At 39.2% G+C, this 21,409-nt stretch overlaps 1 protein-coding gene across 1 annotated transcript in view; it reads left to right on the top strand.

Annotated features, from left to right (window-relative positions):
- Nucleotides 1-11,830: 11,830 nt before the first annotated feature.
- Nucleotides 11,831-21,409, top strand: part of LOC127983558 (adenylate cyclase type 1-like) — a 13,124-nt gene continuing 3,545 nt past the window's right edge. Inside the window, exons 1-3 of the mRNA XM_052585746.1 lie at nucleotides 11,831-12,874; nucleotides 16,764-16,913; nucleotides 19,298-19,476. Coding sequence (XP_052441706.1) covers nucleotides 12,257-12,874; nucleotides 16,764-16,913; nucleotides 19,298-19,476 — 947 coding nt within the window. The 5' untranslated portion in view covers nucleotides 11,831-12,256. The remainder of the gene's footprint in view (nucleotides 12,875-16,763; nucleotides 16,914-19,297; nucleotides 19,477-21,409) is intronic.

A 21,409-nucleotide genomic window follows, 5' to 3' on the forward strand; every position in this document is an offset into this window, starting at 1 on the left:
AATGACTTTCAATGATTCAGTCAACTCTTTCTTTTGAAAGAGAATAACTTTAGACACGTTGCACTTTCAGATTTAAAACTTTGCAGGATGTATTCATTCACTTAGAGCTGCGTTACACACTGCATGAAAGGTCAGTTTCAAAAATCCATAATAGGAACACTTTAAATTTCAAAATGTGTGTTTATATATCACAATTAATATATCTTCTAATATTCAACATTATTTTTCATAATTGTGTCTTACAATATAATATACTATATCTTATTTCTCGTAATTATGAATATATCTATTGTAATTACAACCTTATTTCCAGTGATTGTGAATTTATTTCTCATATTTCCACCTTTATATCTTGTAAATGTGACTGTATATCTTGTATATAAATGTATATATGTATGTAACTTTATTTTTCATAATTTGTTTTTATTTCTTGGGATTGTAGGTGTATTTTTCATAATTATCTTACAATTATCTTACATATCTTACAACTGAAAATGTATTTATCATATTCATTGATATATTTCTTGTAATTAAGACGTTATTTCTTTATCATAATATTAATTGGTACTGCATATAACTATTTTTTTTTAATTGTATCTATTTCTTGGAATTGCTGATTAATTAATTAGCATCTATATATTTCACAGCTATGTCTTTATTTCTCATAATTGTGATAATATTTATCATAATTGTGACTATTTCTCATAACTGGGGCTCTTTATCACATTTCTTATTTTAAATGATCTAACACTTGCCTTTTTGATTGTTTAATCTTGAGGAAACATCATTTTCGATAGAAATTTTTAAATATAAAATACAAAATATTACTTTATTAATTTCAACAAAATTGTAGATAATTGCATTTTTCACATGCATCTCAAAAAGTTCTGTAATTTGATAAAGTATGGTTTCAGATTGCTTCTGTCTCTGAGCATCAAGCGGAAGCACACACACAAAATGATTGATCCCACTTTTGAGCAGTACCTGTGACTCAAATGAACCTCATTTCTTACTGAATCCAGGTGGCGTGTACCACAAATGTCCTGTGTGTGTAAGTAGAGCTAACACACTGCTCTATTCACAACATATACAGACTCCGGTTTGTGTGTCTCACAGGGCCCTTTCTGCAGATTAAGAGATTTATAAATAGAGAGAAAAAGGCTTTGCTTAGAGACTCAAATCTCGGAGCCATTCGCGGATTACTGCATCCCTGTGGGATTTTGAACGAAAACCCAAGCTGACACACACACACACGTGCGCACACACACACACACACACACACACACGCGCGCGCGCGCACGCACACACACACACACACACTTACACAAACCCTCAAGCTCTGTTCAAACAGAGGCATTCCATATTCACACTTTATTCTGACATTCCAGCCCCAAAACCAATTCTAGATATTTGGAGTACAGATGGCCTCTCCCCTGTTGACTGTCTTAATCTCTCTTTATATCTCTGACTTCATCCGATCGCTCTGATCACTCATTCCTTACCACTGTCCTCCTTGCATACTCGCTTTCTTACTTTTTAGTGTCTTTCCAGTAATTCCTTCATATGCAACCTTAATTTCCTCCTTTCTCCTTCTTCCACTCCCCTCTAGATTATATCATCATTCTTTTGGCCTGTATGAGACTGGTGCTGTTGGTCAGCCAAACTGGAGGACAATCATTCTGGCTAGCAGCTAACATTTAACTAATTATGCTAATACCCCTTCATCAGTTCCCAGAGCTCTGCAGGGAGCATAGCACCACAGGGAATGCCACTGTTAATACTGCTGAGGAAAATAAACTATAAGGACTTATTAGTGGTGCTTTACTAATAACATTGTTTCCACTTCCATTGAAAACACTCCCTACAAATATCTAGGGATATTTAGCGACGCTGCCTAACAACATCCTATTGACACTAGTGTAATGGAGGCCAGCTAGTAAGTGCTTCGCAGTTAAACCTCGGTCCCAGATCCCAAAAGGTACACTGGTGCCTGACGCTGGAAGCAGCAGTCTTTGGCTTCCTTGTTTGCATGGTCTACTCCCCACACTGGAGACACCAGTTTCTGTGGCCTTTAGTGACCTTGTTAGCATGCATGCATCCTATTACCAAAATGCCGATTTGAATTCTGCTCAGACCAGGTATAGTACAACCCAAGATATATTAGCAAACCCCTTGTGATATCCTAATGACCATCAAAGCCCTAGCAACCAGCCAAAACACATTACCAAACCCCATGCAATGTCCTAACAAACACCTCACTATAGCTTGGCAACCACCTAGATCATAGCAACTGTTTGTTGATGGCAGAGCGACAACTTGAACACACTATCAAAACCCTAACTAGGGGTGGGTGATAGGGACAATATATTATATACACGAAATGATACATTTTATTACACGGTAATGATATATATCACAATATAGTTATTTTGGCTTTTAATAAAAGATGACAATTTTGATACCTTAGCAATTTCATTATTCTTGTCACCAGTGTCAATATATCAAAAAATAGAATTAAAACTCAGGCTCACTGAAGACAAGTAAACAATCAGCAATTAAATAAGAATAAGAAACTAATTAAAAAAAATGACAAAAAACTACAGTAGAACAAGAAAATAAAATAAATGCTACATAGGCTCCATTGTATAAAGAAATCAAATGCCTAAAATACTGCATATTCTTCATTTTGTGAATACAATTTTCTTCTTATTAGAGTTACAAAAGTGATTTAGTCAACACCTTAGCAACCACCTAAAAAAAAAAAAAAAAAAAAAAACTCATAGCAAACTCAGCCAGCTCTTGTCTCCAGAATATCAGGAGATGTGATTTATTTACAGCACCGTACAATGGAAAATTATAACACTGTAGTAGCACTTTTTGCACCTGAAGCACCGCTCACATTTTGTTCATAGATTTGTTTGTTAATCTAATTAGTTTAGATGGTTTCAACAGATTTGCTCAGTGCAATGTTGGGGTGACCCCGAATAGTCGACGAATTGATGTTTTGATTCAAGGAGCCTGATTCGTCTACCAATCTAACAGTCGAATATTTGCGTTGCGTTACTGATTACGCCATTCTGACTATATGGGGGAGCTCAAATGTCTGATTTCACATAGAACTACCGGTTTTCTCCCAATAAGTTAATATACAGCCTATTATGATAAAGCTGTAAGGATCTGAAAACAAAGAAGCTTCAAATTAAGATTTTAAAGTGCGTGAAAAAATCCAACCACCCCTATAGATTTGTGTTTCACTTTCCATAATCTGTGCCCGACAGAGGAGCATCTTGGCGGCAGGGATTTAAAACTTCACCAAGACTCAAACTGACAAAGGCAGAGACTGGATTTTTTCGAACAGGTAGGGTACAAGTAAATTAAAAACATTTCAGCCGGTGTATATATATCGTGGACATATTGTTTACCTGAAATAATATGCATGTCATCTTCAGCTCCCGCAGCTCAAAACAGAAATGCAGAACATTAACTGCTAATGTTATAGGCTAACGTTATAATGAGAGCACTATTGTAAAAAAAAAAAAAAGTTAATTGTTATAGTTTCGCCGACGTTAAGTGTTAGCTATCTGTTCATCAAAACATAACACATTATTTACTCCATTTATATCTGCAAGGTGTTCGTTACACATTTTCCCTGTAAATAAACATCAGTAATTACGGCTGTCGAATGTCTGACTTGACTCTTGTTATTATTTTGCCCCGCCCCCAAAACATATGATCCAACTATCAGTCGAATATCGGCAAGATTAAAAAAATCCAATTCGACTTTGAAAATCCTTAGTCGGGGACACCCCTAGTGCAATGAATAACTTCAGCAGCATCTGCTTTGTCTTCAAGCAGCAGTGCAGTAAAGCTATTCATGGAGTTAAATCCATAAAAGAAATTGTTTAGACAAAGTGCCCTTTCACAGATCTTCACCTCAGCTGCGCCTTTCATTATCATCTCAGTGATGTGTGACTGAGGTCTCTTATTGAAGATAAACCTGGAGTCAACGTTTTCTTCATGCTTTTAAGCAACCACTCCATCAGGGTGTCTCTAATCCCAAATCCCAAGGAAGACAGGTTTTCACTTGTCTCTTTATTGAATACCTAAAGGAAGAATTGAATTCATTTCCATTTCTTTTGGGATTACATCTCCAATCCACCTCTGTTCATTCTTTTTGTATTTTTGCCTTTCAAAAATAATGTTTATCCAGCATTTGTTCTCCTGTCTAAATTAATGTACTTCCTGGAATGCAGCTGAATATGAATACAAAAGTAAACTTGGATACTCACTGTGTCTTCCTTAAGTGATATACACTCAACACTATTATAAGATTTCTTTTGAATGGTAAAAGAAGTCCAGAAAATGCTGCCAGTAGATACTAGTAGATAGTTTATAAATAGTTCAGTTATTGGACTAAAAAATATAGCCGTTTATCCAGACTATGCCTTTTTATCTGTGCGGCCAATGCTGCTGGCTACTGCTGAGTGTTATGGAGAACAGGTCAGTGAAGAGCTTCAGGCCTGTTAGCACTTGCACGCTAATAAATGTGTCAAAATCAACAGCACACGCAGCTCTACTAAATGCTTCTGAAATCACAAGCAACACTTCAGGTAATAAATTTACTTTTTGTCTCTTTGTTCATTTCTTAATCCTTTTTAATTTCCAACTTGGTCGAAGGTGTGCCAGTTTCTCATTCAGTTTCTCTGTATTTTGTCACATTAAAGAAAGTGGCATCCAGGATGTACACAGTTACTGATAATCACTAACCTTTGAACAAATAAAAGTTCCTAGATTTCAAGATAATAAAAATCTTTTGAGCCAGTGTTTACAGAGGCCTCCTTGCTGATAACTGTACCTGCAAAACTGTACCATTTTGTTTCTTTATATACCTGTAGGTCAGCTATCTTAAGTAGAAATATCCCACGTCTGAATTGAACGGAACGCAGCAATAATAAACTTCCTACATTTCCCATCAACATAAAATTAAAAACTCAATAAAAACTTTTAATTGCTGTTTGATGTCTGGCAATTTATCTCAAAGTACCCTTGTGAGATTCACTTAAAGTGGAGGTGGCGTACAAGCTGGATGCTAATAAAGAAAAATCATTATAGTGAGTGTACGGTGACACAGTGTAGAACAAGGGAATTAGCAAATGGTGAATATACAAAGATTAAATCTATTCATCGTCCCTTTGGAGAAGTTGTGGAGTGATAAATGTCCTTGTTGTGTGGGTGGAGTGTTTGCTTTATCCGTGGCTTGTAGGTGGCTAAAGTGCAAGATTATGGGTCATGTTTCTGATGTTCTCAGCTAGGATTAGCTGATGTCTCTTGTGGGGCTGCAAACACATCATAACACAAATCAACACTCACAGTGAAATATGTCCCTGAAGAACAAACCCACCAGCTCCTAAGTGCTCACATGCAAATAAGAGTTGAGGAAGTTAATTCATCCATGGATTTGACTTTCACTATGTAATGAACAACATTGCTTGTTTGATGGTCTCCCAGCCTAAACAGGTTTGTCTGAGAGAAGTTTTGTGCACTTTTCCACTAGACAGGCTGAGAGACAGGTCAGACAGGCTGAGAGACCCTGCTTGGCTGTGTTAGTATGCCCTAATAGCCACCAACACCCTAGCAACCGCACAAACCCACAACAACACCCTAGTAATGCCTAGGAATCAGATAACAATGGCCTTGCGACCCGCTAAAACATTAGCAAATGCCATGCCCTAATGCCACCAACACCCTAGTGATGCCCTGGTAACTGGATAACAGCCACCTATCAATGACCTGACAACCACATAAACACTAGGAAACCTATGAAAATGCATTGATAACCACAAACACAATAGAAATGCCTCTAGCAAACCACCCCAAACACCCTACCAAACCCCTAGCAATGCCCTTATGACTACCAACACCCTATATATGTCATATCAACCACAGAGAACAAACTTGCAATCCCATAGTGATGCCCTAATAATAAACAATGTAAAGATGCCCTAATAACCACCCAAAACATACTACCAAACCCCTAGCAATGAACTAGCAACCACCCAGAAACCCTAGGACCCACATATCAACAGTCTAGTGACCTCCCAGAATACATAATCAAAACCTATACAATGCCTTAATAATCACGGATACACTAAAAGAACAACCTATACTATAGTAACACTATAGCAGCCACCCAAATGCACTACAAACCCCTAACAGTCAATGACACTCTATAAATGCCATAGCAACCACCAAGACCACACTAGTAAACCCCGAGTGACAGTCTAACAACAACCAGCATCATAAAAATGCCCTGGCAACCATTCAAAACACACCAAATCCCTAGCAATGCCCTAAAAACCACAAACCCACTACCAACCCCTAGCAACCACCCAGAACACAATTGCAAACCTCAGTGATGCTCTTATAATAAATACTTATAATAAGCAATTCCCTAACAACCACCAACAGTATGGCATAGCAACCCACAGTTGTAAACTCCTAGTGATGCCATAATAATAACCAAAACCCTATAACTGCCCCATCAACCACTGAAAACACACTACCAAACCATTAGCAATGTCTTAACAACCACCCACACCCTATAAATTCCATAGGAACTACCCAGAACATACTGTAGTTGTAAACCCCAAGTGATGCCATAATAATTACCAGCATTGTAGAAATGCCCTAACAACTTACCAAAACATACTATCAAACCCCAAGCAATACCATAGCAACCACCAACACACTACCAAACCCCTAGCAACCATACAGAAAACACGTGCAAACCCCAAGTGATGCCCTAATAATAACCAACACTGTTGCAATGCTCTAACAACCACCCAAAACATACTACCAAACCCATAGCAATGCCTTAACAACCAACAATAGCCTTTAACTGTCCCAACAACCACTCAAAAGTCAAGTCAAGTCACCTTCATTTATATAGCGCTTTAAACAAATCAGATCGTGTTCAAGCAACTGAACAACATTAATTAAGAAAGCAGTGTGTCAATAATGCAAAAGGACAGTTAAAGGCAGTTCATCGTTTAATTCAGTGATGTCATCATCCAGCTCAGTTCAGTTTAAATAAATACTACTATACTACAACTGTACTATAAGAAAACACGCTACCATGTGTGATGCCCTAATACTAACCAACATCGTAGAAATGCCCTAACAACCACCTACATCCTAGCAATGCCTTAGGCCAGCAAATCAACTTAGTTAGGGTTATCAACACACAGAATATCACATCTTTGCTATGTAGCTCATCAGTTTATGAGTTTATGAGTTGGTGTGCGTATGTTCTGTAAAGGGCAAGCACTGCATGACTCATCCCCCAATCAAACATTTTCCCCCAGCTACAGAATAGGAAGTGACCCGTGCCTGGTCACAGGAAACCAGCAGGTAGTTTCTGGCTCATCTGACCCGTGTGTTTTAAAAGTTCTTTTTGACATTTTGTAAAATTGCGACTGGTTCTCTTTAGTGTTTGTGTATACTTCGCAATACCCACATAAATGTCATATCATAATTGCGGTTTTGTAGTTCATAGCATATCATTTGTCGTTTTTGGGTTTTTACACAAAACGTCTCACCAGTGTGAGAAAATATTTACACGTTTGAATCCGTGGTGAACTTACAGCACTTGTGCACATAGGAGGGGCCTGGGGAGCTCCCTTTTTCTGTTACTATGGAAACGCAACCCCTGCCCACCAACCAGGAGGTGGAACGGAGGTTCCAAACTGCAAGCTGTCATTGCGTGTGCACATCTGTTTTGTTTGAGCGTACATGTGCGTATGTATGTGTGTTGTTACTATCCAAATATAATGCAAGGAGACTGGTGCGTGTAAAGCTGTCTGTTCTCATTTCTCTGCTGTCTCTCTTACTCTCGAGACACGCGCACACACACAGACAAACATGCGCGGCAGAACTCCTTTGGAAGCAGACGTTCTGAGGTGTTCATCTGATTGACTGCTATTCTTAGAGTCTCTCTACTCACAAAGGGCCTGGCAGAGAGGAATACACACAGATGAAAAGGAAAAATGTGTTAGCATAAGTGTGTGTGAGCGCGTGTAGATGTTAAAAATGCAGAGCCACTGCCACCAGGTAGCTGCGCTCAAAGAGAGCATGTACGGGAGAAATTGAGAGAGGGAGCAGGTGAGAGGTAGATCAATAAAAAGCTAATCTGTGAAAACAGGATGGTGTAGAAGCAGGGGACCTCTCTCTCGCGTCTCTTTTTTTGTTGCGTCTTTCCCCACCCCCTTGCTTATCTGTCCATTTTTAGCTCCTGCTGCGTCTTAGACTGGCACAGTGACATGAGCATTAGCTGAGTCTTACTCTGTCGTACAAGAGGGCGAAGTGGTGTGACATCCCCGACAAAGGTCTCACAAACCCACAGTGTCTTTTGTCTAGTCAGGGACAATAAATATGACAAATGTGATGAAGAAAATTTCATATGACCATGGATACCATGGCCCCGAAACATCTGTTCTGCAAAACGGGTAATTGTTGTTTAATATAAAATGTCATCTATCATATGTTCTATTTGTGGAATGTCTCTTAGAGGTAATTCCTTAGTGAATTGTTCAAATGGAATCTGCATTCAGTCAAGCCACATTCAGAGCAGTGTTCACAAGTCAAAATTGTTGCCTTTTTGACAAGAACACATCCTAATTTTACAAAATTAGCATATAACATGATAAAAAAAAATGCAAATTGAAATATAACTTAAACTTGTATCAACAAAAGCTGCTGTTCTGATAACCTGAAATATTATTACATTACTTAAGTAAATCCACAAGATTACAAAACTTGGAGTTGGTAAGATGATTTTTGAATGATTTAAAAAATATATTTATTTTTATGCTTACCAAGCCTGCACTTATTTGATTAAAATTACAGTTAAAACTGTAATATTGTAAAATATTCTTACAATTTTAAATGTTTTATATTTAAATATATTTTAAAGTATAATTTATTCCTGTAATTTCATAACTCTGATCTTCAGTGTCACCTAATCCTTCAGAAATCATTCCAATAGAATATTACGAATTTTTTTGATGACTAGAGGCTAGCCGCCCTTCTCATATAAGCCAACCACCATAGAGACGTAAATTATGTGATATTATTTTAAACGTCTGTCGCTGCACTGATAATGTACCAAGTACTTATGATGAGTAGCGATATTAAATATTTGATTGCTAACAGATTTAGGAAGCTGTCATTCAAACAGTATTTATACAAAATTTAAATAAAGGGAAAACACGCCTAAACTGGATATAGGCTATAGCAGTCGTGGCTTAATTAAATGGCGCAACAGGCAGGTCTCTTTTAACACATTTAAGAAGGGATGGATGTTTGTTTCAAGTGATAGAACAGGTAGGCTAAGTGAAATTATATTATCTTGCTGTATGTGTGTCATTTTCTTTACGTTTTCTGACTAAAAGCAACCAAAAAGCCATTTTAAAGTTATTAAGCAATTGATAATAATAATAATAATCGCCAGGGACCCCCCCCCCCCATGAATGTTTACGATTATCCCCCCATGTCAACAAACCTGGATTGATGATTAAATAAATGGATAAAAAAACAGAAAGAGCCAAATGTGCCTAACCTGTTGCCCCCAATTAATAGCTATTGTATCATATGCATGTTTTATGTTAATTTCATTGTACATTAGAGAGTACTTCGAAAATTAAAATGCAGGTTCCTGCTGTTGGTTCACCTTAATTGCACTATTCAGATTTAGTTGGAAATATTTTTCATCAGATGAATCTGTGTGAGACATGGACAGAGAATCAATAAAAATGTCAAAAAAAATCAATCACTCAAAGCAAAAAGCGAACAAAAAATACACAAGCGTAAAAGGTGCAATATAGTGAACAAAATCAATCAATCACAAGTGCAGCTCAATATATAGATTCCATTAACTTAACAAGTTTAAAAGTAGCAGGTGAAAATAAACTGAGAGAAAGTATAAGTTTTCGCAACAGTAAATGATAGCAGGCTAAAATAGGTTAGATGAACAAATCAGCGATAACTGATAAGCTGAAAAAGCACAGTAGGGGTTTAGATTAAATTCATAATGTTGACAGAATTTTCATGAGGATAAATGCTGGGACAACTCTAGCAGCCATCGCAGGGATCTGTTGCATGCTGTGTGATCAAAAGCAGGCCATACAAGGAAGATGCTCCAAAAATACACACTTTTTTGAGGGTATTTGAGGAAGTGACTAAAATAACTTACCCTGTCAGTCTGCAAGTCAATGCCAAGAAGGCCTCACGTCATAAATTGTAAGAGTACTACACTTGCAACTCTCTCAAAAGCTTGATTTGATGTCAGGCTTTAATTATCGCATTTATGAGATTCATGGATCCCTCAGAGGTGCTAACGGTTATGTATTGTGATAGTTATGACAGTTACCGTTCTGTTGAGTGCCAGCTCGGCTTATCTGAAATGTATTTACTGAGCACAAATGGCATCTTCACAATAAATCTGGAGAGCAGCCAGATGGATATAAAGTTACAGATCGTACTCACTATAGCACAAGCTGCAGTCGTGTTTAATCAAGCGCTCATAAATAATACAAGCATGCTCCTTTGCCACACAACCCACACACAATTCAGTATTTTAACGCATCTAACCTCCTCTTTGGTGTCACAGTTTGAATGATGTCTTTTGATGCCTAGTGATCCTCAGTTACTAAAACAAGAAGATTCTGGGTTATTTGTCTGCAGCACTGAATAGACAGCAGAAGCAATGATTTTTCGGATGATTTAACTGCCCTTTTGGAAATCTTATCATACAAATTAAACAATGTTCCTGTGATTTTGAAATAGTGAAACTTTTCTCTTTAAAAATAAATACTGTATGTATGTAATACACTAAATACAAAAGTTTTGAAAAAAACAATAACAAAAAGAGTGAATGTAAGTGTAGTGCAAATTTGTCAAAAATATTTGTTGGGAAAACTCTATGATATAGTTCAAATGTGATTTCACACCAAATGTAACATTTATAGAATGAACTCAGTAGGGTATGGTTTCTTACAAGAAGCGAGACATGGAACATCCACACCAACGGGAGCTAACCTATAATTATTTTAACAGTGCACACTTTAATTTTGGATGTATTTAGAATGTCAATGTGTTAATCTTCCATTAGCCTTTCTGAAAGTGTTTCCAGTGATTTCATTTCCCTGTATTGTTATTATCTGCTGTGGCATGAACGCACAATTTTCTTAGACCTAAATGTATTGTTTTTGGTTTGACCAGTCCTAGCAATGAGATAATAGAAAAGAACTAAATAACAATAACTTTATGTTTATGTGTTTTGAAAGTTGTCAGGGACCCTAACAGCGCCCAAACTCTGCTTCTATTCTGGGTTTAGGGTCCGAGGGGGACTCGAGCGCTCTCTTGATGGGTCATTTAACAGCAGCCAAGTGAACACAAGGAGCTCATCATGAATGGAGGAGCAGGCACACCTCCTCAACCCCATTGTCCCAAGGTAAAAATCCACTTAGGCACCCGGCGGTAATCAATTTAGCCGCAGATGCGCGAGAATAAAAGATGAATGCGATCTGTAATCCGCAACACCTGCTCCGCCGCCGGATCGGTAACGGCACTCCAAACAAAGGCTCGAGCTGGAATTAAAGTGCTTAATTAAAAGGCCACTGATCAGTGCGCTATTTATAGGCGCACGGCGGGGAGACTCTCCAGGGTTATTTCGGCTTTAGTGAGTCGAAAACGAAAACAGCTCGTTTTATAAACACGGAGGCTGCCCTACTGCTCGCCGTTTTCCCATTTAAAACGAGCCCTGTCAGAGCTGCGCTGCTGTCTTGTCTTATCTTTTTTGAGGACTGGGAGACGTGCCTGGGTTCTCAATCTCGCGCTGACATTGCGCATGCGTGATCCGGCCGCGGCGCTGAGATGCAGCTGTGGGATGCGGAGAGGGGAGTCCCGACACTGGGCGATCGATGTTAACCTCTTTCTGGTGCCGAGCAAACGCAGCGGGTGGGCTGTTCCCTGGAGACCGCCTTGAGGAGGGAGGAGAGAGAGCGAGGGGGAGAAAAGAGGAGGCGCTCGTTACAACAGTCACCAACCTGTGGATGGTGGCGGCGCGTGCTGCGGATTAGAGACTGTCTCGCGCTGGGGTCAGTGCGCGCGAGCCCGTCTCGAGGCACGACGGTAGCCGCCAGGACAGCGACCACTAAGTGCCAGACATGCGCTGCTTGTGAAGAAGAGCTCTGGCTGTATGAATGGCCTCGCTATGGACGAAGTTCCGTTTCCCAGTGTCCGCACGCGGCGGAGGAAAAGTCGCTGCCTGGCCGGAGCGTGCGAGCGCGAGTTTGACTGCAAGGAGCTCGAGACTCTCTTCCAGAAGTACAACCTGAAACTTGAGCAGACCGCGACGCTCAAAGCGCTGGCCATCCTCATCCTCGCCGCGTTCGCGCTGGCGCTCGTGGAGCTGCTCTCCGCTGGCTCGCGCTTCACCATGTCCAAGGGCTCGCACCCGGTCCACTGCGTCATCTTCACCTCACTCTTCATCGTCACCAACGTCAAATATCTGCAGGTCACGCAGCTGCAGCAGATCGCGCGGCTTGCGCTGCTTTTCAGCTTCACTTTCGCGTTGCTCTGTTGCCCATTTCCTCTCGTGCTGGGTTACGGGTCGCAGGGCGCGCAGGGGCCTGACGCATCGAGCGCAACACCTGAGCAAGGGGTCTGGCAGCTGATGCTCGTTACGTTCGTTGCTTACTCTCTGCTACCTGTCAGGACGCTCTTTGCGGTTTTGTTCGGCATCCTTGTGGCTGCGTCTCACTTCATCGTGACGGCGACATCGGTAACGGCGCGTAGATCTCGCGTGTGGACACCGGTAAGTTTTGTCATTGCCCGTTCCATCCCTAAAAAAATCGCATTTATTGCTTTTGGCGTGTCATATAGGCTGATGCACAAGCGATTAGCGCGCTCGGCGGAGCATGAGGTCTGTGGGCGCACGCACTGCAAGTGCACACAGGTGGCGTGAAGAGCGCGCAAAGGCCAGTCTGACTTCAGCACCACTGAGGATGGACAGCTCCTAGAGAGAGGAGTCAGTCAGAAACCTATCAAAACTTATTTTATGTAAAATTATCCACAAAAAAATCCACCATAAAGTCAGTTAATGGTTAATTCAAAAATATGTGCGTGTATATATATATATATATATATATATATATATATATATATATATATATATATATATATATATATATATGTCAGCACAGTTTTGGCGATAAACACAAGGCTGCAGCTCTGATATTAAGTTTAAATGTTTTATACAGTTCAGTTTGTTTCAGACAAAAACTGGTCAGGAACAGCATGCATGAAGCTACAGAGATTTACCTTTACCACAAAATTGTTAACAATCAATTTTTATTACTTCTAAACATTATAAATGTTATTTCACATTTAACATTTCACAATATACTGTTTGGGGTATACTTAAAGAGAAGGTTAAATAAAAATAAAATAAAATACAAGTCTGCCATCATTCATCCATATGTCATTCCAAACCATTGAGTTTTTCCTTCTGGAAGATAAAATACATTTTGGAAAATGTCTGTAATGGAAGCTGGTTATGTTTGCTATGTGTTTTTTTGCTGAAGTGAAATTAAAAACAGAAACAACATTACTGAAATAGATACCAGTCACAGAGGGATAAGGCTCCACTAACAGAAGTGAGTTTTGATTAGGTTAGAGAAACAAAATTAAAGAAACTGACATGAAAATAAGAGGCTAATTTCAATATCACTACTGTTATTGTTATACATACATCAATGGTGTCTCTGAGACATTAAACAGCATAAATCTAAACAGAACAAGAACGATCAAATGAAAGGAGTGAGGCTGTAAACAGAGCAAGATTTTAGTCTTAATATGGAGAGTATTTGTATGCATTGACCTTTCATTTAATCCAGCAGACGGACAAAATGACAGATTTCAGTTCAGCTTGTAACGTCTACGCTTCTTATTTACCGAATGCTGTGACAGTTTCACAAGTCTTGCTACATCCTTGCTGGATGCTAAATGATGTTTGTGACAAATGCTCACACAGGAATTGCAGCTTCTATCATCAAAAACCAACCTGTGAGAACAGGGACTAGATTTGGTGACCTACTAAGCCTTGATTTTGTCGGAAAGACTGGTAGAGTGCCTGAAATCCAATCAAAATGCTCCAAAGACCTTAAGCAAGGAGGATCAACATAAACTCATTAAAAAAACCTCATCTAAAAATACCAGCATACCACTTCACATTAAAACAACAGCATTGCACAGCACACAGATACAGTATTTCATTATTGCTCTCCAAATTTCAAGTGCACTTCACGTCTAGACACAAGTGTCACCGTTCACATGCTGAGTTAATGAGTTTATTTTATTTATTTATTTTTTTACAACCCTTTCACTCAGACTGTCACAGCATAACCTTGATGAACATCGCATTAAGATACAGGACGGTCAGCTGTCTATAAGCCACATGACTTTAAATCCTTGATCAGGGATAACCAATCAATACCCCAAAACAAATATTGTCAGTGTAAACTGATAAACATAGGTGTGACATGCATTTTTTTGGCTCATTAAAAATCAATCTTGCTGCCACGTTCGGGATTAATTGTAAAGGTTTGATAGAACTGGCTGGAAGACCTGCCAAGAGAGCATTGCAATAGTCCAGTCTGGACAGAACAAGAGCTTGAACAAGGAGTTGTGCAGGATGTTAAAACTCAGATATAAACTCAAAATTGCAAGACAAACACTATTGTGAGATTAAAAACTCTGTTTTGTAAGATATAAATGCAGAAATGTCAGATATAAACTCACAATTTGTGAGATATAAACTAATTTTGAGATGGTCTCAGAACTGTAAGATGTAAAAAAAAGTGAGATAATCTTACTTAAAGATTTACATACAACTTACAATTATTATAGAAAAGTCAAAATGGCAAGTTTTATATCTCTGAATTCCCTTTTCTCAGAATTGCAAAGAAAAAAGTCTGAATTGTGAAAAACTCAGAATTGCAAGATATAATTGCAGAATTACGAGATATAAATTTAGAATTCTCAATTTTGAGAAGAAAAATCAGCATTTTAAGATATAAATTTGCAATTTTCAGGATTGTGAGATAAAATATTTAAAATTACCTTTTTTTAAAGCAACAACAACACTGAGGGTACATTTACACTAGTGTATTTTCTTTTTAAAACATACATTTTGCTTCGGTTACACCTGTCGTTTATGCTACTCGTGCTGCAGACCCCGTTTTAGATGGAGAACTTTTGAAACCGATGTCATGGCTGCCCACATTCGCTTTGCATATCCTCGACAACCGTGTAAACAATAACATCATGCTCATTGTTTTACTGGCACGAATGGTCACGTGATATGCGTTTTTGGTTGTGTAGAGTGGAAGGAGATCATTTCTGAAAAGAAGTGAAAACGCCAGTGTAGACAAGGATCATTTTCATTTTAAAACGCTTTTTTAAAACAAAACACTAGTGGAAACAGGGCCTGAATTGTGAAACGTAAGATCAGCATTCTGAGGGGAAAAAAATATAAATAAAAGAAAGTTTAAATTCTGAGTTTATATTTCTCATATTTTTATCTCATATTTCATATGTATTTTTTCTCAGAATTGTGAAAAAAGTCAAAGTGATATAAAAATAATTATTCCATGGCAGAAAACAGGCTTCCATATGCCACATTTCTTATTAGCCTTGTTAGCTAATTTGTAAACCTCATAACCTTGCTTTGTGCTATTTAACAAATGGCCTTCATTTTCATTTACAAAGGGGCTGTTAAAGGGGTCATATGATGCCATTTCACACACAAATAGAGATCAGTGGTTAAGTTGTATTTATAACACTGAACCAAAAGAGTTCGTCACACGCTTTAAGCATTTGGCCAAACACAACCCACTGAATAGCTGGCCAATCAAAGCATACCTCGCTTTTCAGAACAAGAGCTTTGTAAAAATCTACGCATTTCAGAAAGACAGGGCATAGGGGAGAACAATAATTTACAGTATTTGGAAAATAATGTGTTTTTTAACCTTTAACCGCATAAACCCATTTCATTACACCAAATACAGCAAATAATGTTATATTTTAGCAATGTCATATGACCCCTTTAAAACAATGCATAGACCAATTGAAGGGATTCTGGGTAATCTAATATTCTGTTGATGTATAAATGAACAATACAAAGCCTTTAATTTGCACCCATTTGAAGTGATCTGTCTCAAAACCCAGGCAATTGCTGATTCTTTTGGTCACAGAAGCTAATCCGTAGAGATTCTCTGGCTATCTAGCGTAGGGGGTTTGTGTTTGTCTCCGCACTCGAGTTTATCATCTCAGGATGGATTTTAAAAAAAGAACCTTCTGCCCCCGTTCTCGGCATCTGTTTCTGTCTCTCCTTCAAGCTAGTTTCGCTCTTTGCCCCCATTTCTCACTCCCGTTTACACACACACACACACACACACACACACACACACACACACACACACACACACACAGACACACACACACACACACACACACACACACACACACACACAAACACACACGCACACACACACACACACACTTACCAGTATGCCACTCCTAATCACTGAAAGTTCATATTCAGTCACTGAATGTTGTATAAATGTCAGAATCCTTCAGCATGGTCTGATAAACAGAGATGGTCACACAGACCCTGTTATTTTTCTCTCTCTCTGTGTGTGTAGCTGGTAGCAAATGCAGTGTTGCTGGTTGGCGTGAATCTGTCGGGTGTGTTTGTGCGAGTCCTTACTGAGCGCGCCCAAAGGAAGGCCTTCCTACAAGCCAGAAACTGCATCCAACAACGCCTGCAACTAGAGGATGAGAACGAGAAACAGGTTAGACTTTCAAGACACGTGTACTGTCATACATGCAAATGAACAGCTGCATGATTTCAATGTTTCATTTTTTCCCACAAGTTAAAGTTGTAGTTTTGACAGGTAATTTACCTCGCAAGATTGCTTTCATTCCCCTACCCCCACTTCCACACGCACACACAGATGCATGTAGGCTAAGACACACAAAACAGTTGTGAGATTGGGTCTAAGGTCAGGTGCTTGACTTAGTTGGTATTCAGGCTGTATGAAACTTTAATGCCATTATAGCCCACCAAAAGCCCCTCAGAACAAGCTCTCAGTGCTACTTAATGTGAGTAATGGCTTAGCATTTTTATTCGACTTACTAACTGCAAATGTAAACTTATAAGTCAAATTGAAATAATTCAATATCCTTTTTAGTTTCCTACTGTTTGCTTTATTGTGTAAAATTTAACAGTACATGTTTAAAAAAAAAAAAAAAAAGCTTGATACAAGTTGAATTAGAATTTAAGTTCAATTAATGTTTTCAATTAATTACAATTAAACAGCAATGACTTAAAAATCTGTTCTTGCTCTTACAAGTATTTCAGTGGGGGTAAGAGGGTGTTTGTTGTCAACTGTTCAGAATACGTGAAATAAAGTGCGCGCCTCAGTAATAAAAAGTTCCTCACACAGCTCCAGAGGGTCGATTAAGGCCCCCTGTACCGAATCCATGTGTTTTTGTAAAATAAATATCTAGATTTCAAATGTAATATTTTTTTTTTCTCACTTCTGCTGACTGCGGGGAACTGGAAGATGTGCAGACGGATATTGTTGTTCGTCAGTGCTGCATGGTTTGTGACGAGCGTGGAGAGACAACAAAACAATAAGCTAGTAATGAATTAGCACAAAATGAAGATTTGGAAAGAAAACATTGGAGGATTTTGAAATAAGCCAAGAGGAGACTGGTTTTCCTTTTCTAAAGTAAGGGAACTTTGTTTCCTTTGCTCCTACATTTCCCAGAGGCACGTGCAAACAATGCATACGTATTCCATCTTCCACCTGAATGTCTTCCGATTTCCAACAGTCAGCAGAAGTGAGAAAAAAAGTGTTTATTACATTTATTACACCCACTTACCCCATTGAAAGGTTTGGAAGAGCAAGGATGATTTTTATATAACTTCGATTGGATTATTCTGAAAGAGGAAAGCTACATACACCTACAGTAGGATGCTTCGTGCGGGAGTATGAGATGGATGAATTTTCATTCTTGGGTGAACTAACCCTTTAAATCGAAGGTGACAGTAAAGACAATAGGAGTGTTTCCATTATAGATTTGTGCAAAAGTTTGGTGGTATTTTATACATTTCTATAAAAAAAATATTGCAAAATGATGGCGTTTCCATTAACCAATGTTATACGACTAAAAAAATAACTATTTGCCTCCCGCTATAAGTCATGGCAACGGATTTTGGTATGGTATTTATAGGAGGTCTATGTGTGTATCTTTACTGATGCAGCAGAGACCCGTTTCAGAAACGTGTGCTGTGTGGCTGGAATAAACACAAGCATTGATTAGTGTGGCCACAAATGGCTTCAGATGTAAACTTAAGCATTAATGGTAGGGAAAGCCCCTTATACTGGAGAACAGCCACGTATGATGTGTTTGAGAAAAACCTCCTGAAAAACCACCTCATGTTAGCGTACTTTTTTTTGTTATATATAGGTGTTTTTGCTAAATTGATGCATTACCATGCATTACCAAATTTCGCAGTTTCAATTTGCGAAATTTGAAGGGTTATTGGTAACGCGCCCATAAAAAAAAAAAAAGTTTTGAACCTGATATTGTTGGTGTGGTACAAACATATGAGAATGAATGAGATCAACAAAAAGGTATTTTAATTAGAAAATCCAGGAGACAGGTAAATAAATCCACATTAGATCAACGAATAAACAAACAAGAAAGGACAAAATACCAAACAGGATGACTTTAAGGCAGCTCACTAGGGGATAACAGTTTGCCCCCTCCCGGAACGGCACCTCCTTGTGCCAACAAAAAAGTCCAGAGCAGGGTGGGTGGGGGTTCAGGAGGAGGGTGTGGGGCAGGCAAGGAGCAGGCAATGGAGAGGGAGCATAGTCCATAGTGCCAGGGCAGAGTGGATGGAGGGAGTATCCAGGGAGGAGCTGACAACACCAGGGGCAGATTGATGGAGACTGAGCCGATGGATGAGGAGCCCAGGATGGAGCGTGGGCGGGGATTCCCTCTAAGCCCTCGATTTCCACCAGTACTCCCTAGGGGGATGGGCGGTGTTGCCTGCTCACGAGACTGACCAAACGGTATTGAGACTCGGGCTCCAGGGTGGTGAAAGGCTCATTGACGGTGATGCTTGCCAGCTCACGTTGGCTCTGGAAATGGCTCCGTGCAGCAGGATGAGAGCTGGCTGGTCTCTGCTTTGGGAGTAGGACTGGAGAGGTCCTCACCAGTGGAGCAGGCAGAGAAATATAGTCCACTGGTCTCCAGCACCCACTCCACATATGTAGCGAAGTTATCCCGAGGACCGATCCCGGAGAGGCATGCTTTGGATCACTCGCTGAGGCTGGAGATGTAAAACACACAAAGTGAGCGGTCTGTGTAGTACTTTAGGGATGCCAATTCCAAAAAAATCCCCGATGTGAGATTCTAGGACGCAGTCCTTCTGCTCCAGGTATAAAGGCGGGCGTACACGGTGCGATTTTTGCTGTCGTACGAGTTCGCATGAGATTTTTTTCAATCGTGTTGAAATCGCGTATTCTCGCATCGTCGCGGCTCGTATCATTTGCGATGAATTATGAGCCGAGCAGAGTGGCTTACGAGCACTTCCCGACCTCCCGATCATTTTTAAACATGTCTAAAAAGTTAGTGAGCTATCGGTTTGAATTTGTGACATGTGTGCGGTTGAACTGATTTGTTGATTTATCTGAAGTTGACCAATCACGAACTAGGAAGAAAGATGAAGACGGCAGCGCCACGGCGAATGTGGACTATTGACCAGGAGGATAAACTTGCTGAAGTCTGTCAGGAACAGCGAGCGCTGTATGATGTTTCTAGCAACGTATTCCAATGTCTTTTTAGTTCTCTCTCTCTCTCTCTCTCTCTCTCTCACACACGCATATGTAGTTTACAGGGACTTTCCATAAACGTAACGGTATTCTATACTGTATATCTCCATACACTACCTCTATCCATCAAGGAAAATGCTTGTTTAAAATTTCTATTAAACACCGTATAGTATTTTTTAAAGCCATTTGGTTTACGAGGGCACAGTAATTGTCCTCACAAACCATGTTTGCATTTTAATACCCATTTCAGATATTTATAAACCATATACAAGAACACATACACAGGGTAACCAAACGTCCCGGTTTCCTATTGCTGAAAAATAACCTGTACGTGTAGGAAAAAGTCACGGCTCGTATCAATATTTTATATGCAGTTATGAGAGAGGGAGAGCAGTTACATTAGGCGCGTTCCACTTGAAGCAGCGCTGCACAGAATGATCACCTGTATGACATCAGAGTACCACGAGAGCGATTCAAATGCATTGGATATGTGTGCTCTCTTATCGCTCTCGTGGTACTTTAATGTCATACAGTGATCCTTCTGTGCGTGCAGCTGTGCTTCAAGTCGAATGTCTATCAACTTCGTGCGATTGCTTCTGGAATTCGCAGGTTGTAAAATCGTGTCATACATCATGTCGTCCGTACGATTTTCAGATAAACTCACTCGTGCTGTGTGCGTGGACATACGATCTTCCGACCATCCGAATTCGCACCGAATTCACACTTAACAGGGCAACATTAGGATTGTCCATGTTGACTGAGGGGAAACAGGGGGAAAAAAAAGCAGCAAAAACTGTGTTATTCTGTTATGGGCTAGTGAGGTACAAATGTACAAGGATGAAGGAGATCAACAAAAAGGTATTTTAATTAGGAAATCCCAGAGACAAGGTAAATAAATCCACATTAGATCAACAAATAAATATAAATGAGAACGGACAAAATACCAAACAGGAAGAAGGCTTTAAATAAGGCAGCTGAAGAGGGGAAAACAGGTGGAGGGAGTTAACTAATAATTACTAATGAGCAAATTAACAAACAAACTGTAGAAACAAACAAGGCAGGAGAAAGGGAATCACAGAAAACTAAACCAAAACAGATCATGACCATAACAGCTATACCAGAAAGATATTCAGTAGCACAACTGTTTGAACATTGATAAATGTTTCTTGAGCAACAATTCAACATTTTAGAATGATTTCTGAAGGATCATATGACACTGCCATACATAAAAGAAAAATGTGCATTTTGAAATACTGTATATTAGAAAATATTTATTTTAAATTGTAATACTATTTTACAATATAAATGTTTTTATTATGCTTTTATTAAAATAAATGCAGCTTTGTTGAGAAAATGAGACCATAAACAATCTTACAGACCACAAACATTGTAACGGTAGAGTATAACATTTTTTACAACTTTCCAACAAGGCTGTCACT

This window comes from Carassius gibelio, chromosome B20 (genome assembly GCF_023724105.1).
Source record: "Carassius gibelio isolate Cgi1373 ecotype wild population from Czech Republic chromosome B20, carGib1.2-hapl.c, whole genome shotgun sequence".
Lineage (NCBI taxonomy): Eukaryota > Metazoa > Chordata > Actinopteri > Cypriniformes > Cyprinidae > Carassius > Carassius gibelio.